General features: G+C 39.0%; 1 protein-coding gene across 1 annotated transcript; it reads right to left on the reverse strand.

Annotated features, from left to right (window-relative positions):
* Window positions 1–13,904: 13,904 nt before the first annotated feature.
* LOC139473739 (importin subunit alpha-1-like) lies at window positions 13,905–23,789 on the reverse strand. Its single transcript, XM_071256464.1, has 12 exons — window positions 23,706–23,789; window positions 23,212–23,353; window positions 21,989–22,117; window positions 20,681–20,868; window positions 20,008–20,180; window positions 19,146–19,228; window positions 18,452–18,662; window positions 17,886–17,998; window positions 17,223–17,399; window positions 16,388–16,570; window positions 15,713–15,862; window positions 13,905–14,646 (listed from the first exon to the last, which is right to left on the reverse strand). Exons 2-12 carry the CDS (start codon window positions 23,269–23,271, stop codon window positions 14,551–14,553), a joined length of 1,563 nt encoding a protein of 520 aa, XP_071112565.1. The 5' UTR covers window positions 23,272–23,353; window positions 23,706–23,789; the 3' UTR covers window positions 13,905–14,550.
* Window positions 23,790–23,890: the final 101 nt, after the last annotated feature.

A 23,890-nucleotide genomic window follows, 5' to 3' on the forward strand; every position in this document is an offset into this window, starting at 1 on the left:
CTGGGGCATGGTCTTGACATTCTAGTAACACGTGGTCAATGGTTTCAGCCTGATTGCAAGATGAACAAACCTTGCCATAGTGCTTTCTGTGACCAAGTCTGAGGCGTGAGATAGCAATTTCAATTTTCCTTTCATTTGAGTATGAGTTTGGCTTTTGTTGGACCTTGGGTTGAATTCTGTATAGCCATCTGCCGATCTTACTTGCGTCCCATTCGGCTTGCCATCTTTCTGCTATGGAGGCTTTGATTTTGCTTTTTATCTCTAGTTAACTAAAGGGAATAGGCTGTATATCCGCTTTGTCTAGAGCTAGCTTCGCAAGTGAGTCTGCTTTTTCATTTCCATGAATATCTATGTGAGAGGGGATCCAACACAGCTCCACCTGTTGCCCTTGGTCCGATAGTTTTGTATATTCGTATAGAATATTGTTGACTGTGTTTGGCCTGGAGTTTGAGTTTCTGCCACTGATGGCCTGAAGTGCACTTAGCGAGTCTGATAGGACGACTGCCTTTGCTTCCGGGAGTTCCGGTATGAGTTTGAGTGCATGATGAATTGCCTCCAATTCAGCCGTGAATACTGACTGACCATCAGGCAAGCGAACTGAATGTGCTTGGGGTTTGGAATGAAGTGTTCACAGACTAGGGGGAATTCATATGTGTAATTAGTAAGTTTTAACAAAACATGAATCTCAACTTTTTTAGTAAGCTCCTACTAGCTCCTAACTCATTTATTTCCTGAGAATATTCAATCAGAATTACTGGCCTACTCTTATTAATTAATCCGCTAATCATGGGCTGTGACCATTGTTAAGTGGGTAGACTGGCTGTGTTTGTTTAATTAATCCCACTTACTCCACTGTCTTACAATGGGTGTCTCACTAATGGAATGTAACCGTATTATCCACGCAATCAGAAATGATTTCAGTGTTTAAGTGTGCCAGTGTTGATACCATCACAATTATTAGATTGCAAATAGCTTTCTATGTCGTTCAAAAAGATAGCAAATAACAAAGGCGACAGATTTTCTCCTTAACGGACACCATTATCACAGTTAAAAAAAACCAGATATTTGACCGTTTAGACAAATACATGACTTAATATCATTGTACATATTCCTTATAAGAGTAAATACTTTTCCTGAAATACCATAGCTTACAACTTTAAGCCACAGTCCGTTCCTCCACACATTATCAAAGGCTTTTTGAAAATCGACAAAAACACAAAATAATTTTTTACCTGAATATTTCAATAGTTCAATGATACTATTCAAAACGTAGACATTATCAACAGTAGAGTATCCTTTACGGAATCCGGCTTGAGCTACAGATAGTATTTCATTACTTTCAACATAACGTGTTAAACGCAGATTAATAACACTTGTAAACAATTTCCCTAGGCAGGATAAAATGGTTATTGGTCTATAGTTTTCTGGTTTGGAAACAACCCCCGTTTTCTTATAAATTGGTTTGATCATTCCCATTAACCAGGGTTCAGGCAAATGTCATGTCTTTAAAATTAGATTAAACAGTTCGCAATACAATTTTAAAAGAATAGATTTGGTTGAAATAATATATTCATTTTCAATCATGTCTATACCTGATGCTTTCTTATCTTTAAGTTTATTAATTGCTTCTTTTATTTCTTTAGTGTCAAAGCTTTTGTTGAGATCATTATCAATGTCGTTTGGCTGTGTTACAATACAGCCACTTTCATCTGTAGCACTATTAATGTCTTTAAAGTAATTATAAAGTTCATCAAATGAGACATTCTTGGAGCTAGGGCCAGGTTTATCTTTAATATATTTCCAAAAAACTTTCACATCGTGACGGGCCATATAAGAAAACTTGCCTTTCATAAAATGCACATGGTTTAAATACTTTTTCTTTAAGATTCTTTTGTAGTCTTTATTAACTTAACTAATGTTATATTTGGGATAACAATTTCTTAGTAAAGTACAGATTCTATTACTTTTTGGGGTTGAGTCCCGTCCGGGTAATCATTTATTAACTTGTTGTAACACAACCTTATCTAGAGGGTTTTTTGAAACTTTAAATTTTCTTCTTTTTTTCCTGTATATTCTTTTCATATTACGACAGTCTTGGTCATAACATTTATGAAAGATATTTTTAGGCTTGAACTTATGAGCTGGTTTTTTTTAGTACCGAACACATCACCAGCTGTATTCACAAACAACGTGGTTAACTCTGATACAACATTATCGATAACAGAAACTGGGTCACCTCGACCCTCACGTTCAGCACTTGCTTTTTCTGTCATGCTGTTGATGCGCGCGAGATCAACACCTGTCACGAACTGTTCTCGTTTGTCCATATCGAATCGTCGTGGCTTCCCCTCGTTATAAGGTGTGTCAGGTAGCTCTTGCCAAGTGTCAGCTGCCTGTACCTCAGGCAGTAAAGTCAGTTGGAGGGGATGACGGGTAACCAACCAGTGTTTCAAAAATGCGTAAAACAAATATTGCCCCCAAGTTTATTCAGTTGTCCTTGCAGGCGGTAGCCCAGTCTCTTGTCACGCTCAGTTGCGTTAACGAGCAAATTTGACTCACGGCAGCTAGTGAGCCCAGCGGCCAGTGTCAGACAGCCGAGAAGAAGCCAGAGATTAGTGCCCCTTTAATGGTTGACAGTATTTGTTAAAACAATTAACAGTGGTCGGTTAGATCAACCTTACAGCCTAGCTTTTGGTGACCCTGGTGGATTGGTGATAAGGTCCCGCAAAATTATTTTCACCCAACCCTTGTCATATGATAAACGACAGCCCGGAGTATCACGGGGTCCGACTATGACATTCATTCTCTTATCTTGACCCAGAAGGAAGTAACCTGAGTGCTATTATCATCAGATGATTACTGGAAAAGTCCTCCTTTCTTATCAATAGGGTCATAAATAATGTTTGTTTATTGATTTTCTTATCGTTGTTGCGCCTCAAAGAGGCAACCAACAGACCAATTTTGTTGAAGAAAGTATGCTATGAAAGTATGAAAGTATGAAATTCCTTCTTTTTGCCGCAATGTGTTATGGTAAAATTTGTAATAACTGGATTTCTAACTACGTGAAAGTATTTTGCAGAACACTGCTTCCCAATCTCATTTAATCACGTCTACCCATGTTTGGGAATGAATTGTAATAATCTAAAAGACAATATTTGTATGAGTTTGACTAATCTTTTATGTTTCACATGTCGGTAAATACATCCTTTAAGAGTTGGAGATAATTTTCTTGGTTCATGCTGACAGCCTGAAATGTTTATGTACGACAGATATATTTTTCCAGAATTTAATTGCCCATAATCAAGGGTGCATATAACACATGAGTGCGTATTATACGTGAATAAATAAGTCTTGTGTACATTGATCAATCGGAAGGGGTTGATATTAGGATTGTTCACTAGCCAATATCTTAGCAAATGTTGCCGTGGGCGCTTATTAGAGTGGGGCGTTCATTACGTCGAATACGGTATGTTCATATTTGCAGAAGACCCGGTAACAACTATGTTTAATATCCCCTTAAATATTGATCTACTTGCACCTTCTTTTTTATTCTATTGTGCTTTCCATTCTAGATTAACATTAGTAGTAGTGTATTTAGTCGTTCAAGGAATGCTCTATTTGTGTTTGGAAGCGATGAGAGAAGGTGAGGGGAAAGTTACATTACTTGTAATTTTACCCCGTATACCTAGTGATTTATTTGTCCAAGGAACATGTCAATTCAATTCAAGTGGTTTTTTTCTAGTGTGTCAAGTTCAAACTATTATAACAGGTAGTTCATATATAAGAACAATGTCGTGCTCGAGAGTTTCATCAAATCTCTATTCCAGTACAAAGCTCTCAGCGAATCCTCACTCTCCGATGACATCTTGTATGCGGACTTCCTACCATGATAACATGTTGATTGGCTGTTAAAGGGCAAATAAAGTGAGTGTAGCATCTTTGCAGATTTGAATACTTTAGAGCATACTTAATCACAAATGCTTGACCAAAATAAAATTTGTAAAAAAAATATCGTAAAACAGGCGATAAAAAACGACACGCGAAATAGTACCAACAAAGTAACCTTCCTCCAGTAAGGCAGGGTGTAAGGACATCGGGAGGTCGACAGAGTTGTTGGTGGCAGCGTAAGGATGCGGGTGTTGGACTTCCAAACCGGTAGAACAAACCTGGTGCCAGGCAACTTAAAGTCCCAATCCTATTGTAATGGAATCCTACAGCACCACGTGGTCCCAATCATGGTCCACGAACGACAATGAAAAACCGCATACAGCACGTGTAACAGCAATATTTGTATTTAAATACTATGTAAATATCCCCATTCGTCGCTAGATTCGACGCCGTTACAACAACTATGGGACGAGTTGCATCGCCGACAGCGTCACCCTGAACCAGAGACACAAACAATAGTTTTCTCTCCAAGGCGAGTGGGTCTAACATTCCCCAACGTATGAACCGTCTAAGGGCAGGAGGTGCCAAGAATGGCCTTGACCTTTGTCAGTATCCGTGTAGTGTCTTCATATTGAACATATGTCTACTGTGTGCAATATGTCATCGTCATGCAATATGCATTATCAAGCGTTCAGATATGCAATTAATATGTGTTACTTCCCACACCAAAACATGTCGTGTCTATCATTTGTGAGGACTACAAATGGATTTAACATAAATTGACAATAAACTGAACCGTTGTAACGGATTTACGAATGCTTTAGAATCTTGTGATGTCTATGGGTAAATAAGAAAAATGCTTTAACATGACAATCAACAGAACATGTTGGCGGGTTATTGGAAGGGTGTAAACAACAAAGAAAGACGACAGGGGTGTGTTGTCAAAAATGAACGTTTGAGATGACATGATCAATAATGGTTCATACCCTAACGATTGGACAAACATTCATTTATACGACGGGACATGGTCCTATTCAATCTCCCAATGATAAATTGAGGAATGTCTTGTCTTGCAGCCCTAAATATCACTGCAGTATGATTTCTGGACTAATTTTAGCTGTCTGAACATGATCAATTGATGGTGACTTATTGAAAGCCTATTTAGATGAGAAAATATGAACTCACTAAGAACTGGACCAGAGAAAGCCTGTTCACTTCGAGCTGTGACCAGACATCTTTCTTTCCAGGCGTGGAAACATCGAATATTTATGATGAAGCAACAACAGAGGTTTTCAATCTCATTGGTGATGTACCAACCAAACATGATGTTATGAGTGAGTGAGTATGGTTTTACGCCGCTTTTAGCAATATTCCAGCAATATCACGGCGGGGGACACCAGAAATGGGCTTCACACATTGTACCCATGTCGGGAATCGAACCCGGGTCTTCGGCGTGACGAGCGAACGCTTTAACCACTAGGCTACCCTGATGTTATGAACATGATGCCAGTTATTCAGCGTTTTGTGGTTCTAATGTATTATCGGGCCAGTATCTGTACAGGAGTTGATGACTCAAGCAAAGAATCATTCACTAAGAATGGGAGATCAATTGATTCCATTCCTCGACATCAGGTGCTTTGTACCAACATGTCAAAAGAGCTGCATTTCAAGCTGGCCACTGTTGGGGACGATCTCTTGAGGAGGATATAGACCTTTCCACACCAACTGAGAGAGAATGGGTAAAACCAGTAGCACATGGCTATGGGCCTTTATGGACTACACAACCACAAGTCATACTTCTGGGATGTAGTTGTAAGTTGTTTTTGGTTTTGGTTTGGTTTGTTGTTTAACGCCGCACTCAGCAATATTCCAGCTATATGACGGCGGTCCGTAAATAATCGAGTCTCGACCAGACAATCCAGTGATTGACATCATGAGCTTCGACCCACTCTGCAGAGCGTGGTGTGACTGTGTTGTGGCACATTTAATTGGTACACCACTTTGCAAATGTGGTGGCAACTGTAATGACATTTAATTGTACCTAACCAACCAAAACCATTAGCCATGTACAGCATATTATAAAAAATATAAATTGTGTTCTTTAAATATTCGGTTGTCATTGTATTTACCATATGAGCATACAATATTGGTATAGTTAATTCGCCTTCATGAATTATGTCAACGATATTCCGACATTTTAGATTACCTCAATCAAAAAAATATTCTATTATGATAAATGTATTTACATTACAGATGAAGTGTTGGGTAAATCTATTCCAAAATGTTCATTTTTCATAATATATTTAGGTTGTGGGTAATGTTCACATGAGATATAATGGAGTTTTGAACCATATTGGATTTTCTGGGATGGCCCCATATCTGAAAAAAATGAATGTCATAACCTCCAATTGTGCGTTCTCTTGCTTTTATCACAATGTACACCTGAACACCCTTGACCCTATAGTTTTCACAAAACGGCTCAACTACACCAGCCACTCCCTGATAAGCACCGAGACCACATAGTTAGCGTTCCTAGTAACCTGAATATGTGAGTACGGGTCACACACATTTACACCAATCTCTCACGGTTAAGGGTGTCGTTTGTCAGCTCATGAATTTTCTTAGTTCTTAGAAACTGACATTTACTGTGAATGTTTCGACATGCGCGAAAACCGGTGAAGATCCGGGTTAGCATTGATCTTCAGGAGCCCATCTCAATTGCGTTGATCGATGCTTGTGTTAATGACTGGATTGTCTGGTCAAGGCTCGATTATTTAAAGATAGCCTTCACAGAGCTGGAAAACTGCGATAAACCAACACATAGACATGCATGAATATTGCTATTCGTATTGCTATTTCACAATTAATACAACTATTTTATCACGATAGATTTCTTTCAATGAGTGTGGAATACAATATATTGTGGCATGTCACGGAAAATCTCAACAGGCACCTCCATGTCCCTTTCACCATTTTAGTATGTTACGCGGATTTAAAGTTTTCACAATTTAAAGTTTATACCTCCATAAACGCAAACACATTGAAGTCAATTCTTAAATGATTGTGTAATTTATATGATTATTTTTAGTTACACTTTCGAAACCTCATATTTGGAGGAGCTGTGGGACAACGAGGTTAGGATATAAGCATCCATGTGGTAGATGTTTGCAGATTGTTTCTAAATCGTTCACGTCCCGTGAAGATCCGGGTTAGAGAAGGTCTTCAGGAACCTACTCTTGCCGTAAAAGACTATGTATGTCGTAAGAGGCGACTAACGGGATCAGGTGGTCAGGCGCCCTGATTTGGTTGATGCATGTCATCGTATTCCAATTGCGTGGATCGATGCTCATGATGTCAGTCACTGAATTGTCTGGTCCAGACTCGATTATTTACAGACCGTCGTCATATAACTGGAATATTGCTGAGTGTGGCGTTACACAACAAAGAAACAAACAAACAAGAAACTATATCGATCAGGATTTCAGTCAAAAGTCAAATCAAATGGAGATGAAATGTTTCACTATACTGAACACACATGTTGCTAATATGTATGTTAGTGTGGTCGTGAATGTCTTCGAATCTTTTGAATTATCATGAACGATTTCCAACGATGAGATACATTTTAATTAAATGCCCAACGTATTCGACATTTTAAGGATAACTTCAGAACTGTGAATGAGCGCAACGTTTGATAGTGACAAAGTACTTGTACAGTTTGCTGATGTAGCAGGGCGTGGAGTCGTCCCACAGATGACATTTTTAACCTCTTTGGTCACGTGGACAAGGCGTCCGACCTCTGATCAGAAGGTCCGTGGTTCGCGGATCGAATCCCATCACGGGACTCGGAAATTTTATGGCCGCTACATTGGCGCCCAACGTGGGGCTGAGCACGTTCATATCAAATTTGAGCAAAATAAGCCTCAGTACCCTACTATGCGGCCCGGGACGTGCCTTCTGTTGACGGGGGAGTATGTAGCAGGGCGTGGAGTCATTCCACAGATGACATCCTTACCTTGTCAGCTTGCTGACGGGGTTAACCTCTTTGGTCACGTGGACAATGCGTCCGACCCCTGATCAGAAGGTGCGTGGTTCGAATCCCATCACGGGACTCGGAAATTTTATGGCCGCTACATCAATGATATGATATGATACTAGCTACTTCTTGTTGTATCTTGTCTTCCATGTTTCTTATGTATTAATGCATGTTTAGAGCATAAAAAGATGATTTATATTTACCCTGTATTATATTTTTTATTCACTTTGATTTAGTAAATCAATAATATTCCATGTAAATATCACAATTTAGTAATTATTGTCTAGCTCCCGCATATTTATTAATACTTAAATTCAAAATGTCCACCCTGTCATCGTTTCACTAACTCCTGCCATAAAAACGCTACATAAACTATATTTAAGTAATGTGCGGTTATATTAATAAATCACTTGCACATATGTTGTACTGCCATAATAACGCTACATAAAATATCTTTAATTGATGTGCCGATATATTAATAAATCACTTGCATATATTTTGTACTGCCATAATAATGCTACATAAAATATATTTAAGTAATGTGCCGGTATATTAATATATTACTTACATATATGTTGTACTGCCATAATAACGCTACATAAAATTTATTTAAGTAATGTGCCGATATATTAATAAATCACTTGCATATATTTTGTACTTCCATAATAACGCTACATAAAATATATTTAAGTACCGGCCGGTATATTAATGAATTACTTGCATATATTTTGTATTGCCGTAATAACGCTACATAAAATATTTTTAATTAATGTGCCGCTCTATTAATACATCATTTGATAACAGACATATCAATCATAATGTAATTAAATGTATATAGAAGTTGTGACGTCAGCATAGTAATTCTTAAATTAGGCCATGACTTTATTGTCAATAGTAAAAGATTTGAATAGTTAAGTGTCATAATAGTATCTAATCAGTTTTGGATAAAATATTCGGACACCACTAGCTTTGGTTTGCGGTTAAAGATAAAGTTTATGCATAAGTGTATATATACATTTAACATTAACATGTTTATATTAATCCACAGGCTGTAATATATTTCACAGGAGCGGTATTTATGTAAGCAATGTTTTAACATTAACATGTTTATATTAATCCACAGGCTGTAATATATTTCACAGGAGCGGTATTTATGTAAGCAATGTTTTAACATTAACATGTTTATATTAATCCACAGGCTGTAATATATTTCACAGGAGCGGTATTTATGTAAGCAATGTTTTGCTTGTTTACTTCGTAATTGTGTCACATGTTCCTAATCCATTTAATACCCATTTCAGTGATTGCCTGACGAACAAATTCCACATTAACTTACATTGACAAACTACAGTAAACTACGGTTGTAACGAACTCAAATGGAGCACTTATTTTAGTTTGTTATAACCGTAGCATATATGCAGCATATATACAGAAAATATACAGCAAACGGACGGGATCAAAACACATTTCGTTTTATCCGTCTGTTCGTTATAAACGTAGTTTACTGTAACACTTCATTTGGGGTTGGAAATTAGTGAGTGGGTGAGTATCAATCTCATTAAAATCAAATCTTAGTTCTCGCTTCCGCTAAACAAAGATCTGAGGACATCCAATTACGGGTCAGGTCAGACCGACCTTGCACGAACTTTGACCGGCCAATGGATTGACCAATCAGAAGGGAGTTTTCTCGTGCTTTACGGCATTAATTTCAAATTGGCGACTACGCTTCGAAACATATTTTGACAAATTATCGATTATAAATTTGAAACCTGAACAAAAGAACATTCTGGAATGGCTAATAGATGGTATAGATTCTGTTGTTTCACTCGTAACTATCGTTCAGAATACCCTGTTTTAAAGTTTTCGAGGTTGCATGATCACATTCCGACTGTCACTTTTATAATCTGGTAAGCGAAGCTCTGATTAGTCAGATGAAAGATCGTTCTGACGTGACCCCCAATGGGATGTCTTCAGATCTTTGTTTAGCGGTAGCGGTAAGGTCTGATTTTAATGAGATTGGATGAGTATGGTTTTACGCCGCTTTTAGCAATATTCCAGCAATGTCATGGCGAGGGACACCTGAAATGGGCTTCACACATTGTACCCATGTCGGGAATAGAATCCGAGTTTTTTGGCGACGAGCTCACTTTTGACACTGATTTGTATTGGAGAAGCCCTATCACGGGCTTAGTTGGTGCAGGCTAAAACAGCACCTCAGCAAAACGGCTACTTTTTGTCGGGCGAAAACCGGCACCTCTATTTTAATAAGGATATGAACGATTAATGTAGTAGCATATATGCTTTATTATGTTTTGTTGTTGTACATATGATTTATTTCCATTGTCATTGTCTTGTCTTTCATAGTTGTTCACAGCTGAATATTGTCATCTGCAATCCTTCATCACGTCCTATGTGTGAAGCCCATTTCTGGTGTCCCCCGCCGTGGTATTGCCATTCAGGAATGGAGAGTTGTTTGTCAACTATTTATTATCTTGAACCAACATTTGAATTCATTTCCACTTGGAAAAGACGGAACTATTTTTTACGTTTATTGACAAGTGAATAATTTCATTTTTTTCCGAAAACGTGTCGCCAGCGGGATTCGAACCCGCATTGTTTGATTTGATAACGAGTAATTGTCAACCTCAGCTACGGCGGCGCATGAAGGTATGGTGAAAAATTAACTATTAAATATTTTCATAATTTTGCATAATGCTTAAAAGCTCAAAATAATCCGATATAAATTTTATTTTGTGTTAGGGCAGGTTACCTACAACGATGTTCATATTTATTTTTGCAATTTTTTTCATCAAAAGAATATATTGTCAAAGAGTAAAAGTAGTAGTTTTGAGTAGGGGAATATCCTCGTAATTCTTCATTCCTTAAAAATGATGGGCCTCGGCCCCAGCGGCCTTGTGGATGTTTAAGGCGATTAACATTTCACAATTATTTGTGTTTGCAAGTGACCATGTGAGTTCAATTTCATTTATTTCAGGACCGAGGTAAAAATTTAAAAAATAATTTGCCGTTTTAGCCGTAGGCGAGGTTACGTTTTCGCCAATCAGTGCTGTTTTAGCTATATATTTACCGAGTGGCTGATGATCAATGCTTTTAATCGTTTAGGAAATAAATATTGTTTCCACACAAAGTAATTTCATTCGTCACCACACGCCCCTTTCCGTAACCTGCTATTCGGCTTGTCCCGGAATAACACGAGTTGGTCACGAATGTATGTAATGCATCTTCCCAAGGCAAGGGAGTTAATGCACTATTACAGTCAAGTTCACGAACTGGTGGTGGTGGTAGTGGTTTAATGGTCAGGTAACTCCTTGCCAACGGGATATGTATGTAATAAGTGTTGGCAAACTGAACTCGACAATTGTAGAATCCATGAGAGACAATTCTTTTGTTTGATTTGTTTGTTTGTTGTTTAACGCCGCACTCAGCAATATTCCAGCTATATGACGGCGGTCTGTAAAATAATCGAGTCTGGACCAGACAATCTAGTGATTGACATCATGAGCATCGATCCACGCAACTGGGATCGATAACATGTATCAACCAAGTCAGCGAGCCTAGCCACTCGATCCCGGGGTCGCCTCTTACGACAAGCATAGTCACCTTTTACTGCATGTATGGGTTGCTGAAGACCTATTCTAGCCCGGAATCTTCACGGGTCCCGTAAGAGACAATAGATTGGCAAGTAACACGGGGAAGCAGACATGATGAATCGTGTGTAACGTCTGATCACAGTATGAATGCAAGTCCCAAACATCTGTAGTATATTGAATACCGGTTGACACCGATACCATGCTAGACTATTGTTGTAAGCGTGACTGAGTGAGGAAAGCCGGAAGTGATGCAGGTCTCAGACGTTTACCACTCCGGTGAACCCACGAGGACGGGTGTGGTGCTGACAAACCTAGAAATATAATCGGGGCGAACCGGGATTCGAACCCACAATCATAGGTTTCTGGTGTGCCCAAAGGGACGCAACTCTGCACAGCGAATCGCGGACCCTTAGATGACTGGGCCACCAGTGCCCCATTGTTAGAAGGAAACAAAAAGCATACGTATTATAAATTTACCTGAAGACTTTAGCATTCATTCTTCAATCAGAATATGTTCATTTGTTTGTTTTGACTACAAACATTTCGTCTCAGAAATGAAGTTACTTTATTTAAATAAAATGATACATGTGTATCAGCAGAATTTACAAAATATATCCAAATGGAGCCCAGAACAATGTCAAATCATTCAATATTTGAACTGGACTAAGTTTTTAATTTATTCTCTGGGGCCTGACTATACAATCACAACAACTTTGTGAAAAGGTATATTTTCCTAATGAACAAGGGGGAGGTAATTTGAAAAATCAGGTTACACAGTTATCTCCCATCTATGGCTATGGTGTACTGTAGACTCTCTCTATAAGTGTACATTTCAAGGACTCATGGGAGGTGTTCATTTTACATCAAAACTGGAGGAAGAATAAACCATGAGGGGCACAGACCACGGGTCGTTTATTTCTTATAGTAGATAACATTATGTACAGCCCCTTTAAGGATATTGATAATATGTTCAAGCTTTGAAAATATTTACCTCAATTTTAATAATGTTGACTCGCTGAATAGAATCCGACCTCAGCAATGTCAGACAAGACCGTTGTGTTTGGTATTTTGCGCATATTCTCACATTGTTACCTGTACGTTTTCCCCTATAACTGATTGTCATATCAAGTATTATCTTTATATTAAGATCGCTTTGTGGATGGAAGAGGCCCAGGCCCAGGCCCGAAAAAGAAATTCCAATGCGGAGTAAGTTTGTGGATTATCTGTCCTTGTAAACTAATGTTACCACTAATTCTGAGTAGGTTATTGTATATGTGCGTGTGCGTGTGTTTATCATTGAGAGTATGAAGAAAAATCAAACCTCTTTGTTCACATGACGTGATACAATGTGACTTCATGAACAATAGATGTCATTGTATTATTCTCATAACAATTGACCAATCAGAATTGAAAATCACATGATATTGTGTTTAATAACTTTACGATATTTGTTAACAGCTCTGAAACATCAAAAATGAAACAGTTTGCTCGATTACATTACATTAGCTGTCCCCACTGGATGGTTTTAATCATTCAGATGCTATTGCGCAAATGAATTTAGGATAAATAAACATTTCATCCTTCACTGACAACACTTCAAAGACTTCATTTTCACAATTTTCACCGATCATTATAATTTCTACTTTATGCAGATTGTTCTATGGCTTGTGACCCAAAGGGTCATATCAAAACATTGTCCAAATCATTTAAGATGTTATCCATTGTTCAAACAGACTAATTTTCACAGAAAAAGATTATGGGCAATAGAGAATAACCTACTTAAGTCAATTATCCGTCCCTCGTGAAATAATGTGAAAAGTACTTTTTCGCTAGGGACAATCCACAATTCATGTTAATGTCAGGGATAAGAGGATATTTTCCTTTTCAGTTGAAACTTCCTTTTTCAATAGAGCATGGTCCATAATTTGGTGTTTAAAAAATTTGTGGTCACTAAATTTTGTGGATCCATGAAAGATTCTCACCCGTTTTATTCTCTCATTGTACACTAGATGTGAGGTGAAAGTGAAATAGAGTTTAACATCCCATCCAAGATTATTGCACTTATATAGCAACGTGCATGGCTGCTTATACTAGTCCGGACTAATGCTGATTTATAGTGCTAGCTCACTGAGATACTCTACTCGGACACAGTATACAGACTGAGCCAACCAGTTCTTTTTTAAACCATTTGTCCAGACAGGGTAACAAGTACCAAATTTTAACATCTTTTGGTATGAAGCAGCCGTTTGGGGTCAACGCTGGACCTTCCGTTCTCCGGGCGAACGCTCTACCACTAGACCATGGAGACGGGTCCATTGTACGCTAGAGTTGCTATTGGCAAATGAAAACAGACACAGCAAGTGATTGAGGTGTATTTAATGAGGACATGCGGAATGAGAAGAGTTCAAGATGTGAGTGTAGAGAGTTAAAAGGATGATATTGTTGTATGTTGTCGGCTAGTCAAAATTAGAATCATCTTCAATCAGCTGTCTACATACAAACACGTAAACTTATCAATGGACAATTCAAAAAATCAGAAAAAGGATAAAGAAATGAATGAATTCACTTATTTCAAAAACATTTGACAGCAAAGAATGACTTTGTGAATTGACCAGCCATAGGAAGGTGCATGGCATGTGCTGCAGAAAAGATCAGCTTGCAACCCATGATATGTTGGTGAGGGAACATTGTGTATGCAGAAGTCGGTTACATAATTATATACAGTCAATATAAATCTTCATAATGGTTTGTAAATTACAAAAGTCAACCAGTCTCCAGTTTCACAGATTAATGATTCATACAAAGTTATGCGTTATCTCCCTTGATAAATGTTTAACAAGATCTCTGAAAAGTATTACAATAGACAGGTTTGCCATATTGCACAATACACACGTCATAGCACTAGTTACCAACATGGTAACATCCATGTCCACAGTTCAACATGAATAAAACCAGCATGTTTGAGTTTTGAGCTTGTTTCTCAGTGAGCAGATACTGTCTGTGGAGAGGTATCCTCAGCTAGAATGAGAATCCTTGTGCTGGTACGGATGCTGCTGCGTTGAACTGGTACATGTTGTCGTTTGTCTCTGCCGGGGCTACATTTTCATCCTCCTCCTGGAGAAAAAATTGATGAGAATATTACCAAATGCACACATTACATATTTGCATCAATGAAGAATCTCCATAAATGCATTGTCAGGAAGTGGCAAGGGATTAATGTCCTGAACATGCTGACCACTACATTTTCAAAAATTACACATAATACATGTACACCTATACTTCCTCACACTGGATTCTGGGTTAGATTAGGTCCCCAGCAACCTAGACTGGTTGTAAGAGGCAACAGAATGGACCGGGTCGTCAGTCTTGGTAACATGGTCACCGTAACATGACAGCGTGGATGATTGCACACAATATCGATCACTGGTTCTGTCTGAAACATTTTTTTTTACAGGTCGCATATATCTGAGAGTGGTGTTATGCAACAAATAAAAACAATCAAAAGATAAAGATAGTAAAATTTGGATTTGGTTTTCAAGCGAATAAGAGTTACTTTCTAGTTATTTCAATTATGTCACAGCTATCAGTATAAGGTGAAGTAAAGCTCAAAAGGCGACCACTTTGGTGAAATGACCATTTCAGATATGGTGCAGACAAACCAAGGATCAATCTGAGTGAAAATGGGATTCAAACCTATGATCCATTGATCCTGGCCCTTCACCAAGATGCAGCTCTTAACATCACTGGGCCCCATTAAATTCCCAACAGATATTCTTTGGTTCTTCCATGCTATATGTAACTTAAGTTGACATTAGATGACTGTACGTGTAGGGTACTCATCTCGGATGGGATATTTGAGGCAGCACATACAGCATCTGCCCATCATAATCATCTGCTCAAAACAAAATTAAAATCGTTTGTTGTTTAACGCTGCACTCAGCAATATTCCAGCTATATGACGTCAGTCTAAATAATCAAGTCTGGACCAGACAATCCAGGCATCATGAGCATCGACCCACGCAACTGGGATACCATGACATGCATCAACCAAGTCAGCGACTCTGCCTACTGATCCCGATAGGCGCCTCTTACGACAAGTATAGTTGCCAAATACCTATTCTACCCCGGATCTTCACGGGTCAACTAAATTAAAAAGTTGTCTTGGATGTGTAACCCTTACCTCTTCTCCAAAGTATTTTTCAATGATATAGAGCGCAACATTGTAGACTTGTTCGTTTTCGTGGTTCTGTAGTTGTTCTATCTTGTCGACCCCACCGACTTCCTCGATCATCATGGTAACTGCCTCATGTTGGTTGATCTTCTCTGCAGCCTGGGGACAAGAGACATGGATGTCACTGCACACAAGCAACAGAAATATATCACTGACACCTGAGCCTGACATGGGAGGGGACTACAATGAGGGAACAGATACAAAACATTCATAATTTTGAAATGTCCAATGTCTTTATTTATGACACTAGATGCTTGGTAATTTGGATAGGAAATATCTGATCATGTCAAGGTGTAAGTATTCAACAAATTATCGCTTGATTTTGATTTTACAATTTGAAAACCTAAAATTTGAAGACATAATCTATGAATAATGAAGTTTTTTTTAACCAAGATATTTGTTTAGGACCCTTAAACCATGCAAATATACCTAGTTCACTTTACACATGAGTCATAGCACTATGGGAATGGATTTGCTGGAAGTGTATCATGCAAATAGCCTCCTACACTTCATCTATTTTTCGGGGACTTTTTAGAAACTTGTCAATCATTGGCCAGTGTATATAGAGCAACCTACATTCAAGAATATAATTCACTGAACTATATTTACAAGCGTTTTACTCACCGTAATTATATTCTGTAGTGCATCTAGAATGACAAGCACCACCTTGGCTTCTTTAACATTGAGGAGATCACACAGTGGCTTGACAATGCCTCCCTGGACAAGGTAGGCAATCTGCTCTACCGTGCCACCAGATGTCAGGTTGGTGATGGCCCACACAGCCTCCTTCTGACTCTTGAAGTCTCCCTGCACAACACGTAGTATAAAAAATGTTATATGAATCAACCATACTCCACAAACAGATTACACCGCAAACTAATCCCCAACTTTGTTTAAAAATCAACTTGTGCATCAGTATGCAACAAGTTCTAGACCCAATAAAAGTGAGCTACTAGCCCGGATACAATGTTCTTGGTTGTGACAAGTAACCATCAGATATAGCAATTACCATATTTTCTCTACCGGTTATCATTTATCTCCCAAAAAGTTTGGGGTTTTCTATAAATTTTTAAGTGAAAATAAGGATTCCCGATTGAAAAAAAACCAAAAAAACATGTTTAGGAATGAGAGTATGGTTTCACTCCGATTTTAGCAATATTCCAGCAATATGACGGCGAGGGACATCAGAAATGGGCTTCACACATTGTACCCATGTCGGGAATCGAACCCGGGTCTTCGGTGTGACTTCACATGTTTTAGAAAATCAGGGATGCATAGAAAGTCCACTTTCCATGATAAAAAAAAAAGGTAAATTTATTTGGAAATCATACAGCACCCACAGGAACTTTCCTAATCAGACAATCCGTACCCTTCAATGGTGACAAGCTAATGCCAAACACGTAAAACATTAAATAGTTTAGCCCAGAAATAATCACTTGTTTGGACCGACACAACATACCTTTTCCAGAATGCTGACAACGGGTGGTATCAGGTTCTTGTCGATGACAGCTTGGATCTGGGTGGGGTTGCCGGCTGTCACATTAGACAGAGTCCATGCAGCCTCTTTCTGAATGTTGATCTTTGCGTGTGTCAGCAATCTCTCAAAGCCATTGAGGGCCCCAGAATCAAGTACTGCCTGCAGAAAGAATGGTATTTATACTAGAGTGTCCTTGGGAATCTTGAATCTCAAACACAGGCAGTGATGTGATTTACATCATGAGCATCGATCCAAGCAATTGGGACCGATGACATTCATCAATCAAGTCAGCGAGCCTGACCACCCGATCCTATAAGTCGCCTTTTACGACAAGCATGGGTTTCTGAAGACCTATTCTACCCCGGAATCTTCACGGGTCGCTACAGCAAAAGAAATGTCGTCTTTAATATCCTGGAGACTAGTGGAAAGCCTATTTCACAAGACCTCAATTTGTAGCTTGTGCTGCTCGAACAAGACAAAAATGATTAATTCAGTTCAAATTAAAGCAAAATTAAAGCATTGAGAACTGGTTTGGAATTATAGCCCTCAAATGCTACAAGAGGACTTGTATCAATGGATTTTCACTTGCCCTCGCCAACATTTAGTTGTCTCGGCAAGCGAGAGAATTTTGAAGGCTGCTCCTACCTGTGTCTGTGAATCGTCCCCTGTGACTATGTTGCCGACAGATCGGAGGGCAGGGGTCAGGACCGACACTTGATCTACACATCCCAGCAGCTCCACCAAACGCGGCACGACACCTGTGTTCATGAGATATATATTATCAATCAAGAAAACACATTTTTTTTAAACATGTTTTAAAACTTCCCTGGACAGGACTTCTTTTGGCATTACTTTAATAAGTCAACTTTTATCGGTTTGGAAAACTCATGCTTCTTAATTTTGTTGTTTAACTCTACAATTAGCAATATTCCATCAATATGTTTGTGATTTGTAAATCGAGTGGATGGACCAGACGATCCAATGATTGATAAATGTGCATCGATCTAAGCAACTGGGACACACTGACATGCATCAACCAAGACACCAAGCCTGAATGAACTCGCTAGTCTAGTAGGTTGCTGATACTATGAAAATCAGTTCTGACCCGGATCTTCGCTGGTCCCACGATGCTTAAAATCTGGCAGTACATCTATAATACCATACTGAATCAGACACGTGAAAATGTATAGAAAATTCGCAATATTTCCAACCTGCATCAACCACCTCCTGAATCTTGTCATTGGTTCCATCTGTGAGGTAGGAGATCGCCCAGCATGTGTCGGCGAGCACCTCGCGGTCGTTGTGGTACAAGAGGCGGGAAAGTGTGGGCAGACACTGGCGAACAACCTTGAACTTGGGAGGGGGGTTCTTGTTCCTGCACAGATTTGATATTGTCCATGTGACATTCCTGAGGAAACCAGACTGAAACAAGGATGGAGAGGAGTCACTCGAGTCCTAACACATGGAGGGGAAATTCAGACTGCAAAAAGAACAGCAAACTTGTTTTTGGAGGAACATCGTTAATCTAGGAGTTTGGGGGCATGCCCCCCCCCCCCCCCCCCCCCCCCCCAACTAAAATTTTAAAAACAAGGATTAAATAAGTGCATTTTACAACATTCTAAGGGTAAAAATCCCGGGAATCCGAGGATAATTCTCATGCCTGGAAATTATTAGAAAATTCCTATGACTAAAGTGCTGGCAAAAGCAAATGGACGACAAAGTCATAGACCTATTTAGAGAATAACCCAAGCCTCATTCACAAGGCAGTTTATCTGTCATCAACATGTAATCAATGTGTGATAATGGTGATGTCATGAACAATGGATGACATTTTTCTAAACAATGGAAATTACAATCATTCTACCCATATGCTCATGGGTAATAGATGTTGCTGTATCCACTTACTGGTACATCAGTTTTGACTAATCTGAGCAAGGGCTCCACAATCCCAGCGTCTGTCACATGATCTCGCAGTTCAGGGCCATCACCTGCAGGATAAACCAGATCAGTCAGGAATCAGTCACACATTCTGCAGTACAATTATCCAAACATTTGCCGTAAAAGCCAGTTTTTCATTGTAAATTTTAATCCCTTGCATTTAGAGGTTTTCAGGTTCGGTTTAACATGGTTTTTCATGTAGTCACAAGAAAGTTGAAAAGTGAGAATTATTTATTTCAAATTTTGTTATATTGCCAGATTTATCTTTTGTGTTTGAATTGCATGTTAAATGCAAAAATCAATAGAATAGCTTGAAAATAATGTTTGTTGTTTAACGCTGCACTCGTCATTATTCCGGCTATATGTAAATAATCAAGTCATGACCTGACAATCCAGTGATTGATTCAAGAATCAATCTAGACATTTGGGATATGATGACATGCATCAGTGACCATCAACCAAATCAGTGAGCCAGACCATCCGATCCCATTAGTAGGCTCTTACAACAAACATGGGTTGCCGACGCCCAATCCTAAACCGGATCTTCACAGGTATTGAAAATAATTCAAAGTAGTGTATTGACTGATAAATAGACGAATTCCTCAATTTTTCTGCAGTTCTGTGGAAAATAGCAGAATTCGTCTAGGACTGGAGCATATATAAATTCCAAGTGATTCCATGTCATTTCAATGCCTAACCAAACGATATTTTTTGCATTTGTTTCCAACCAAATTATTGAAAAGAACAGGACCTTCAACATGACTAGTGAACGGTTTAACCACATGGTTAACCCAAGACCCCCTTCAGCAAGAAAGACAACAGCACCCACCAGCAATGTTGCCAAGCGCCCACACAGCCTGCTCACACACGTTCTGGTGCTGTGACTCGAGCAGCTTGATGAAGTAGGGCACAGCTCCTGCCTTGACCACAACCTTGGTCTGGTCACTGGTTCCAGACGCGATGTTGGTCAGGGCCCAGGCAGCCTCAAACTGAACATCGGGTCTGAAATAATATCCATGTATTTTACAACTCAAGAAGAATAGACATGAATGAAAATGGATCAGAAACTAAAAACCACTAATAAAACATTTGCACTGCGTGAAAGAAAATGTCTCGTCCCATTCCAATCTTTGCCCAGATTCCCAAAGTGCCATAAGTGTAAGATGATCGTAACTCCAATATTTTAACATAGGCTTACGAGGGTCATAACGCTAAGATCGATTAGTGGAACGCGGAAAAGGATAGAAGGAGTGAACAACAAAAGTTTCATATTTTAAAACTTTGAGATTCACATACAGTAACAGGAGCATCGATAGACATTACTGACCACAATCAATGAAAATCTTCCACGATATAATAGAATATATTTACATCTTGCAAGGAATAAAACCTGAACATTAGAGGGTTTGTCTACATAAAAGCCCACAATCCCAACTATCCGATAGAAAAGTCTTACTGGCTTATAGTGAAAACAGACTACAATATAATGGAAGCCTGTTTACCGGTCATTGTATGAGAGGAACTCCACGAGTCTCGGGACGACAGTCCCTGTGTTGATAATCTCGTTGATGGGAGGGTTACGTTCTTTCGACAGTAGTCTTCTTGCTCCCTGAGTGGCTGTTTGTTGTGTGGCGGGGTCGTCGCTGTTCACGCCGCTGATGATGTCCTGTATAGTCAGTGTGGGCTGTTGCTGAAGCATCAAGTAGACATGGGTTCAATGAACAACTGCCAATGCAGATAATCCATCAGGGAAGAGAAGTCCTGACATTTGCAAATGTAATAAACATGCCTTTTATGTGGAAACAAGGTGTAATGGAACTAAACCATCGACCATGTTTATTGCCTTTATTTAAAGCTCCAGTCAAAGGGAGATAATTATAGACATTGTTCAGTGATTTGCCAAATGGCATTTGGACAATTTTTTTATTGTAAAAAACTAAACGCAACAGAATATTTCATTTAGTGTAAGCCTAGGTGGCTCAGTGGGTTAGATTGCTGTGGCCTGCTGCGATTAGGTGCCTCACTCTGGGAGTGTGGGTTTGAATCCCGTGGGAATCAACCCAAATGAGAGTACTAGAATTTATACTAAGTGTTATTCCAAATATAACATTTTCTAGAATATTCCACTATTGTCCACTAACGTAACCAGATATGAAAAATATCTCGACATTCTGGGTCAGTCAAGGTCCTATACAAGGAACCAATCTGAAACTCTCTGGTCTCATCCCTATTTATTTACCAGAACACTGGTACTTGTATGGAGCAGAGATGCCTTCCCCAAATTGGAGCAGTTGGGAATTGAGATAACTCTAAAATTAGTAAACTTAAGCAAGGAGTGAATATGGTTTTATGCCGCTTTTAGCAATATTCCAGCAATATCACAGCAATATCACAGCGGGGGACACTCGAATGGGCTTCACACATTGTACCAATGTCAGGAATCGAACCCATGTCTTCGGTATGACCACTGCTTTAACCACTAGGCTACCCGACTGCCCAAACTTAAGCAAGAGTCAAGAAACATTCAACTGTTTAAAAGTTCTGCCGATGGATGATCGTTACAACCTGAAAGTGATTATTAATTGCTTGTACATCACAAATGCTGCAGCAAGGTTATTATATAGTAATTCAAAATCAAAAGTGATCTTTGGACAAAGTTGCAATATACTTCACGTATAAACGAAATTGATAATTGCTTCAAAATACTGAAATGATTGTTAATGGTTGGCATTTTCAGTGGAGGCAGGGGGTAATCCATATAACCTGAAATGATTGTTAAAATGAACATGCAAACACCTGTCACCGCCTACCTTGTTCCTCTCCTGCAGGGGGCTGGTGGGCTCTTCTAGTATTGCTACATTTCTCCGTTTCAGCAGCTGATCATCTTTCTTGGCCTTTCGAAGTTCAACTGAAACCTGGTTTCTCCGTCTCCGCATTTCCTGAGGACAAATCACATATATTGTATCAGGGTTTTATCTAGGACTTTTAACCAAGAGCCCCTAGCATGCACTTTTGGAAAAAAACAGACCTGTCCAGAGGCTGACATTGGGCCCCTATTTTCCCCCCGAGGCATGCGAGTTAAGTCCAGTTTCCACTCTTGCTGAACTAGGCTGGTATTATGGAGTTACAATTTGGCTGGACTAACGAGTCTATGCATAGTCCAATCAAAATCGCGCAACGATATCGAAATCCAGTTCGTAAAGTGTCATGCAGATTTCGGTCGACTGCACGATTTGCAAAGCATGTGTTGTCAACAGATATTTTCAAAATCTTTGCATAACTTTTAATCAAGGTGCTCACTTGATTTGATGCATTTCGAGATGTAAGGCCTGCTTTATCATTTTGTTTGATGCAAATGCAAGTGATACGAGAGGAGGAATCTGATGGTCCATAGGAGAGGCTTAGAAGGGACATAACTGGTAATATCCACTGGTGGCGCTACGATCGAGCCCAGGAATTCCAGCTTGGTTAGGCAAAGGTGGAAACTGGACTTTTATAGTCAGTTAGCTCTCTTGCCTCAGGAAGATGTTCGGCCCCAAGTCTGCAGCAAATGTCAAACCATTCCCATTTTTGAATTCCCAGTACATTTTATAACTAAAGTAGAGGTAAGTTGTATTTCATTGTTAACAGGACCAATGAAGAAGGGGTTTTAATGCTTAGTTTCATAATATTGCATTTAATGCAATCTCATGATACAATGTTCAAAAACCTCTGAATTTAAGAAAATTAAGAACTTGGTTAAAATCCCAATTTCAAACCAAATACGGATGTCTGTGTTAATGCCGCCCTTGACAATATTCGAGTCTGCAAAAAGTTGAGAAAAGACTTCCACCTGTATCTCCCCTCGAAAAGTTACATATGTATGCATTGCCGCTCAATCCTTTTGATTATATACATTTTGGAGGGGAATACGGGCAGAAGTCTTTCCACAGCTACCACTTACAAGTATGGAGACCTTGAATTCTAACCTGGATGTTCAACAGGGCTTATTACATTATCAAAGTGATAGATACAAAATATGCATCAAACTTACATCCGCATCTCTGCCCTTATTCTTGTAGGTCTTGATACGCTGGTTTTCTTCTGAAGGCATGATGTGTGTTGGATTCAAATGGCCTGTTGCGGAGTATGGAGTTTAAGTATCCTGTGGGTTGTCTGAGAAAGACGGATTTGGTCTAAAAAAGTAAAATGACATGTCACTAAGTTTGAAAAATAATTATTTCAGACACAAAGACTTATTACAATGGTAGATATACTGAATGAATATAAAAGAAAATAGGACCTTTACAACGGGTAGTGTATCAGCACAGGAATTTGTTATTGGTAAATAAATACAATATGCACTCGCTATAGGGGGTACATATTGTATTTACTTACCAATAACGAGTTCCTGTGGGTATCAGCTGATCAAATCAAACAATTACAAAATGTCAAATCAAGGATAAATGGAAAATGTTGCCTTACAAACAATATATGTGTATTAGTTGATGGATTAGGATTCTTATTTAGAGAGATGAAGTTGCATACCAGCAAAATGTGCAGCTATATCTTTACACGCCCGGTCAGCATGGAGGATTGGAGGAGAATGTATGGCGATTCAAATCATGCGGGATTCAGAAGCTTGACACTCCCTGCGCTCTCATTGGACGTATACACAATAGGGTTGATTTCATTGGTTGTAGCCATAGAAACTATCAACAAATTTACGAATA

Source organism: Haliotis cracherodii, unplaced genomic scaffold (assembly GCF_022045235.1).
Source record: "Haliotis cracherodii isolate W230 unplaced genomic scaffold, xgHalCrac1.p SCAF_3, whole genome shotgun sequence".
NCBI lineage: Eukaryota > Metazoa > Mollusca > Gastropoda > Lepetellida > Haliotidae > Haliotis > Haliotis cracherodii.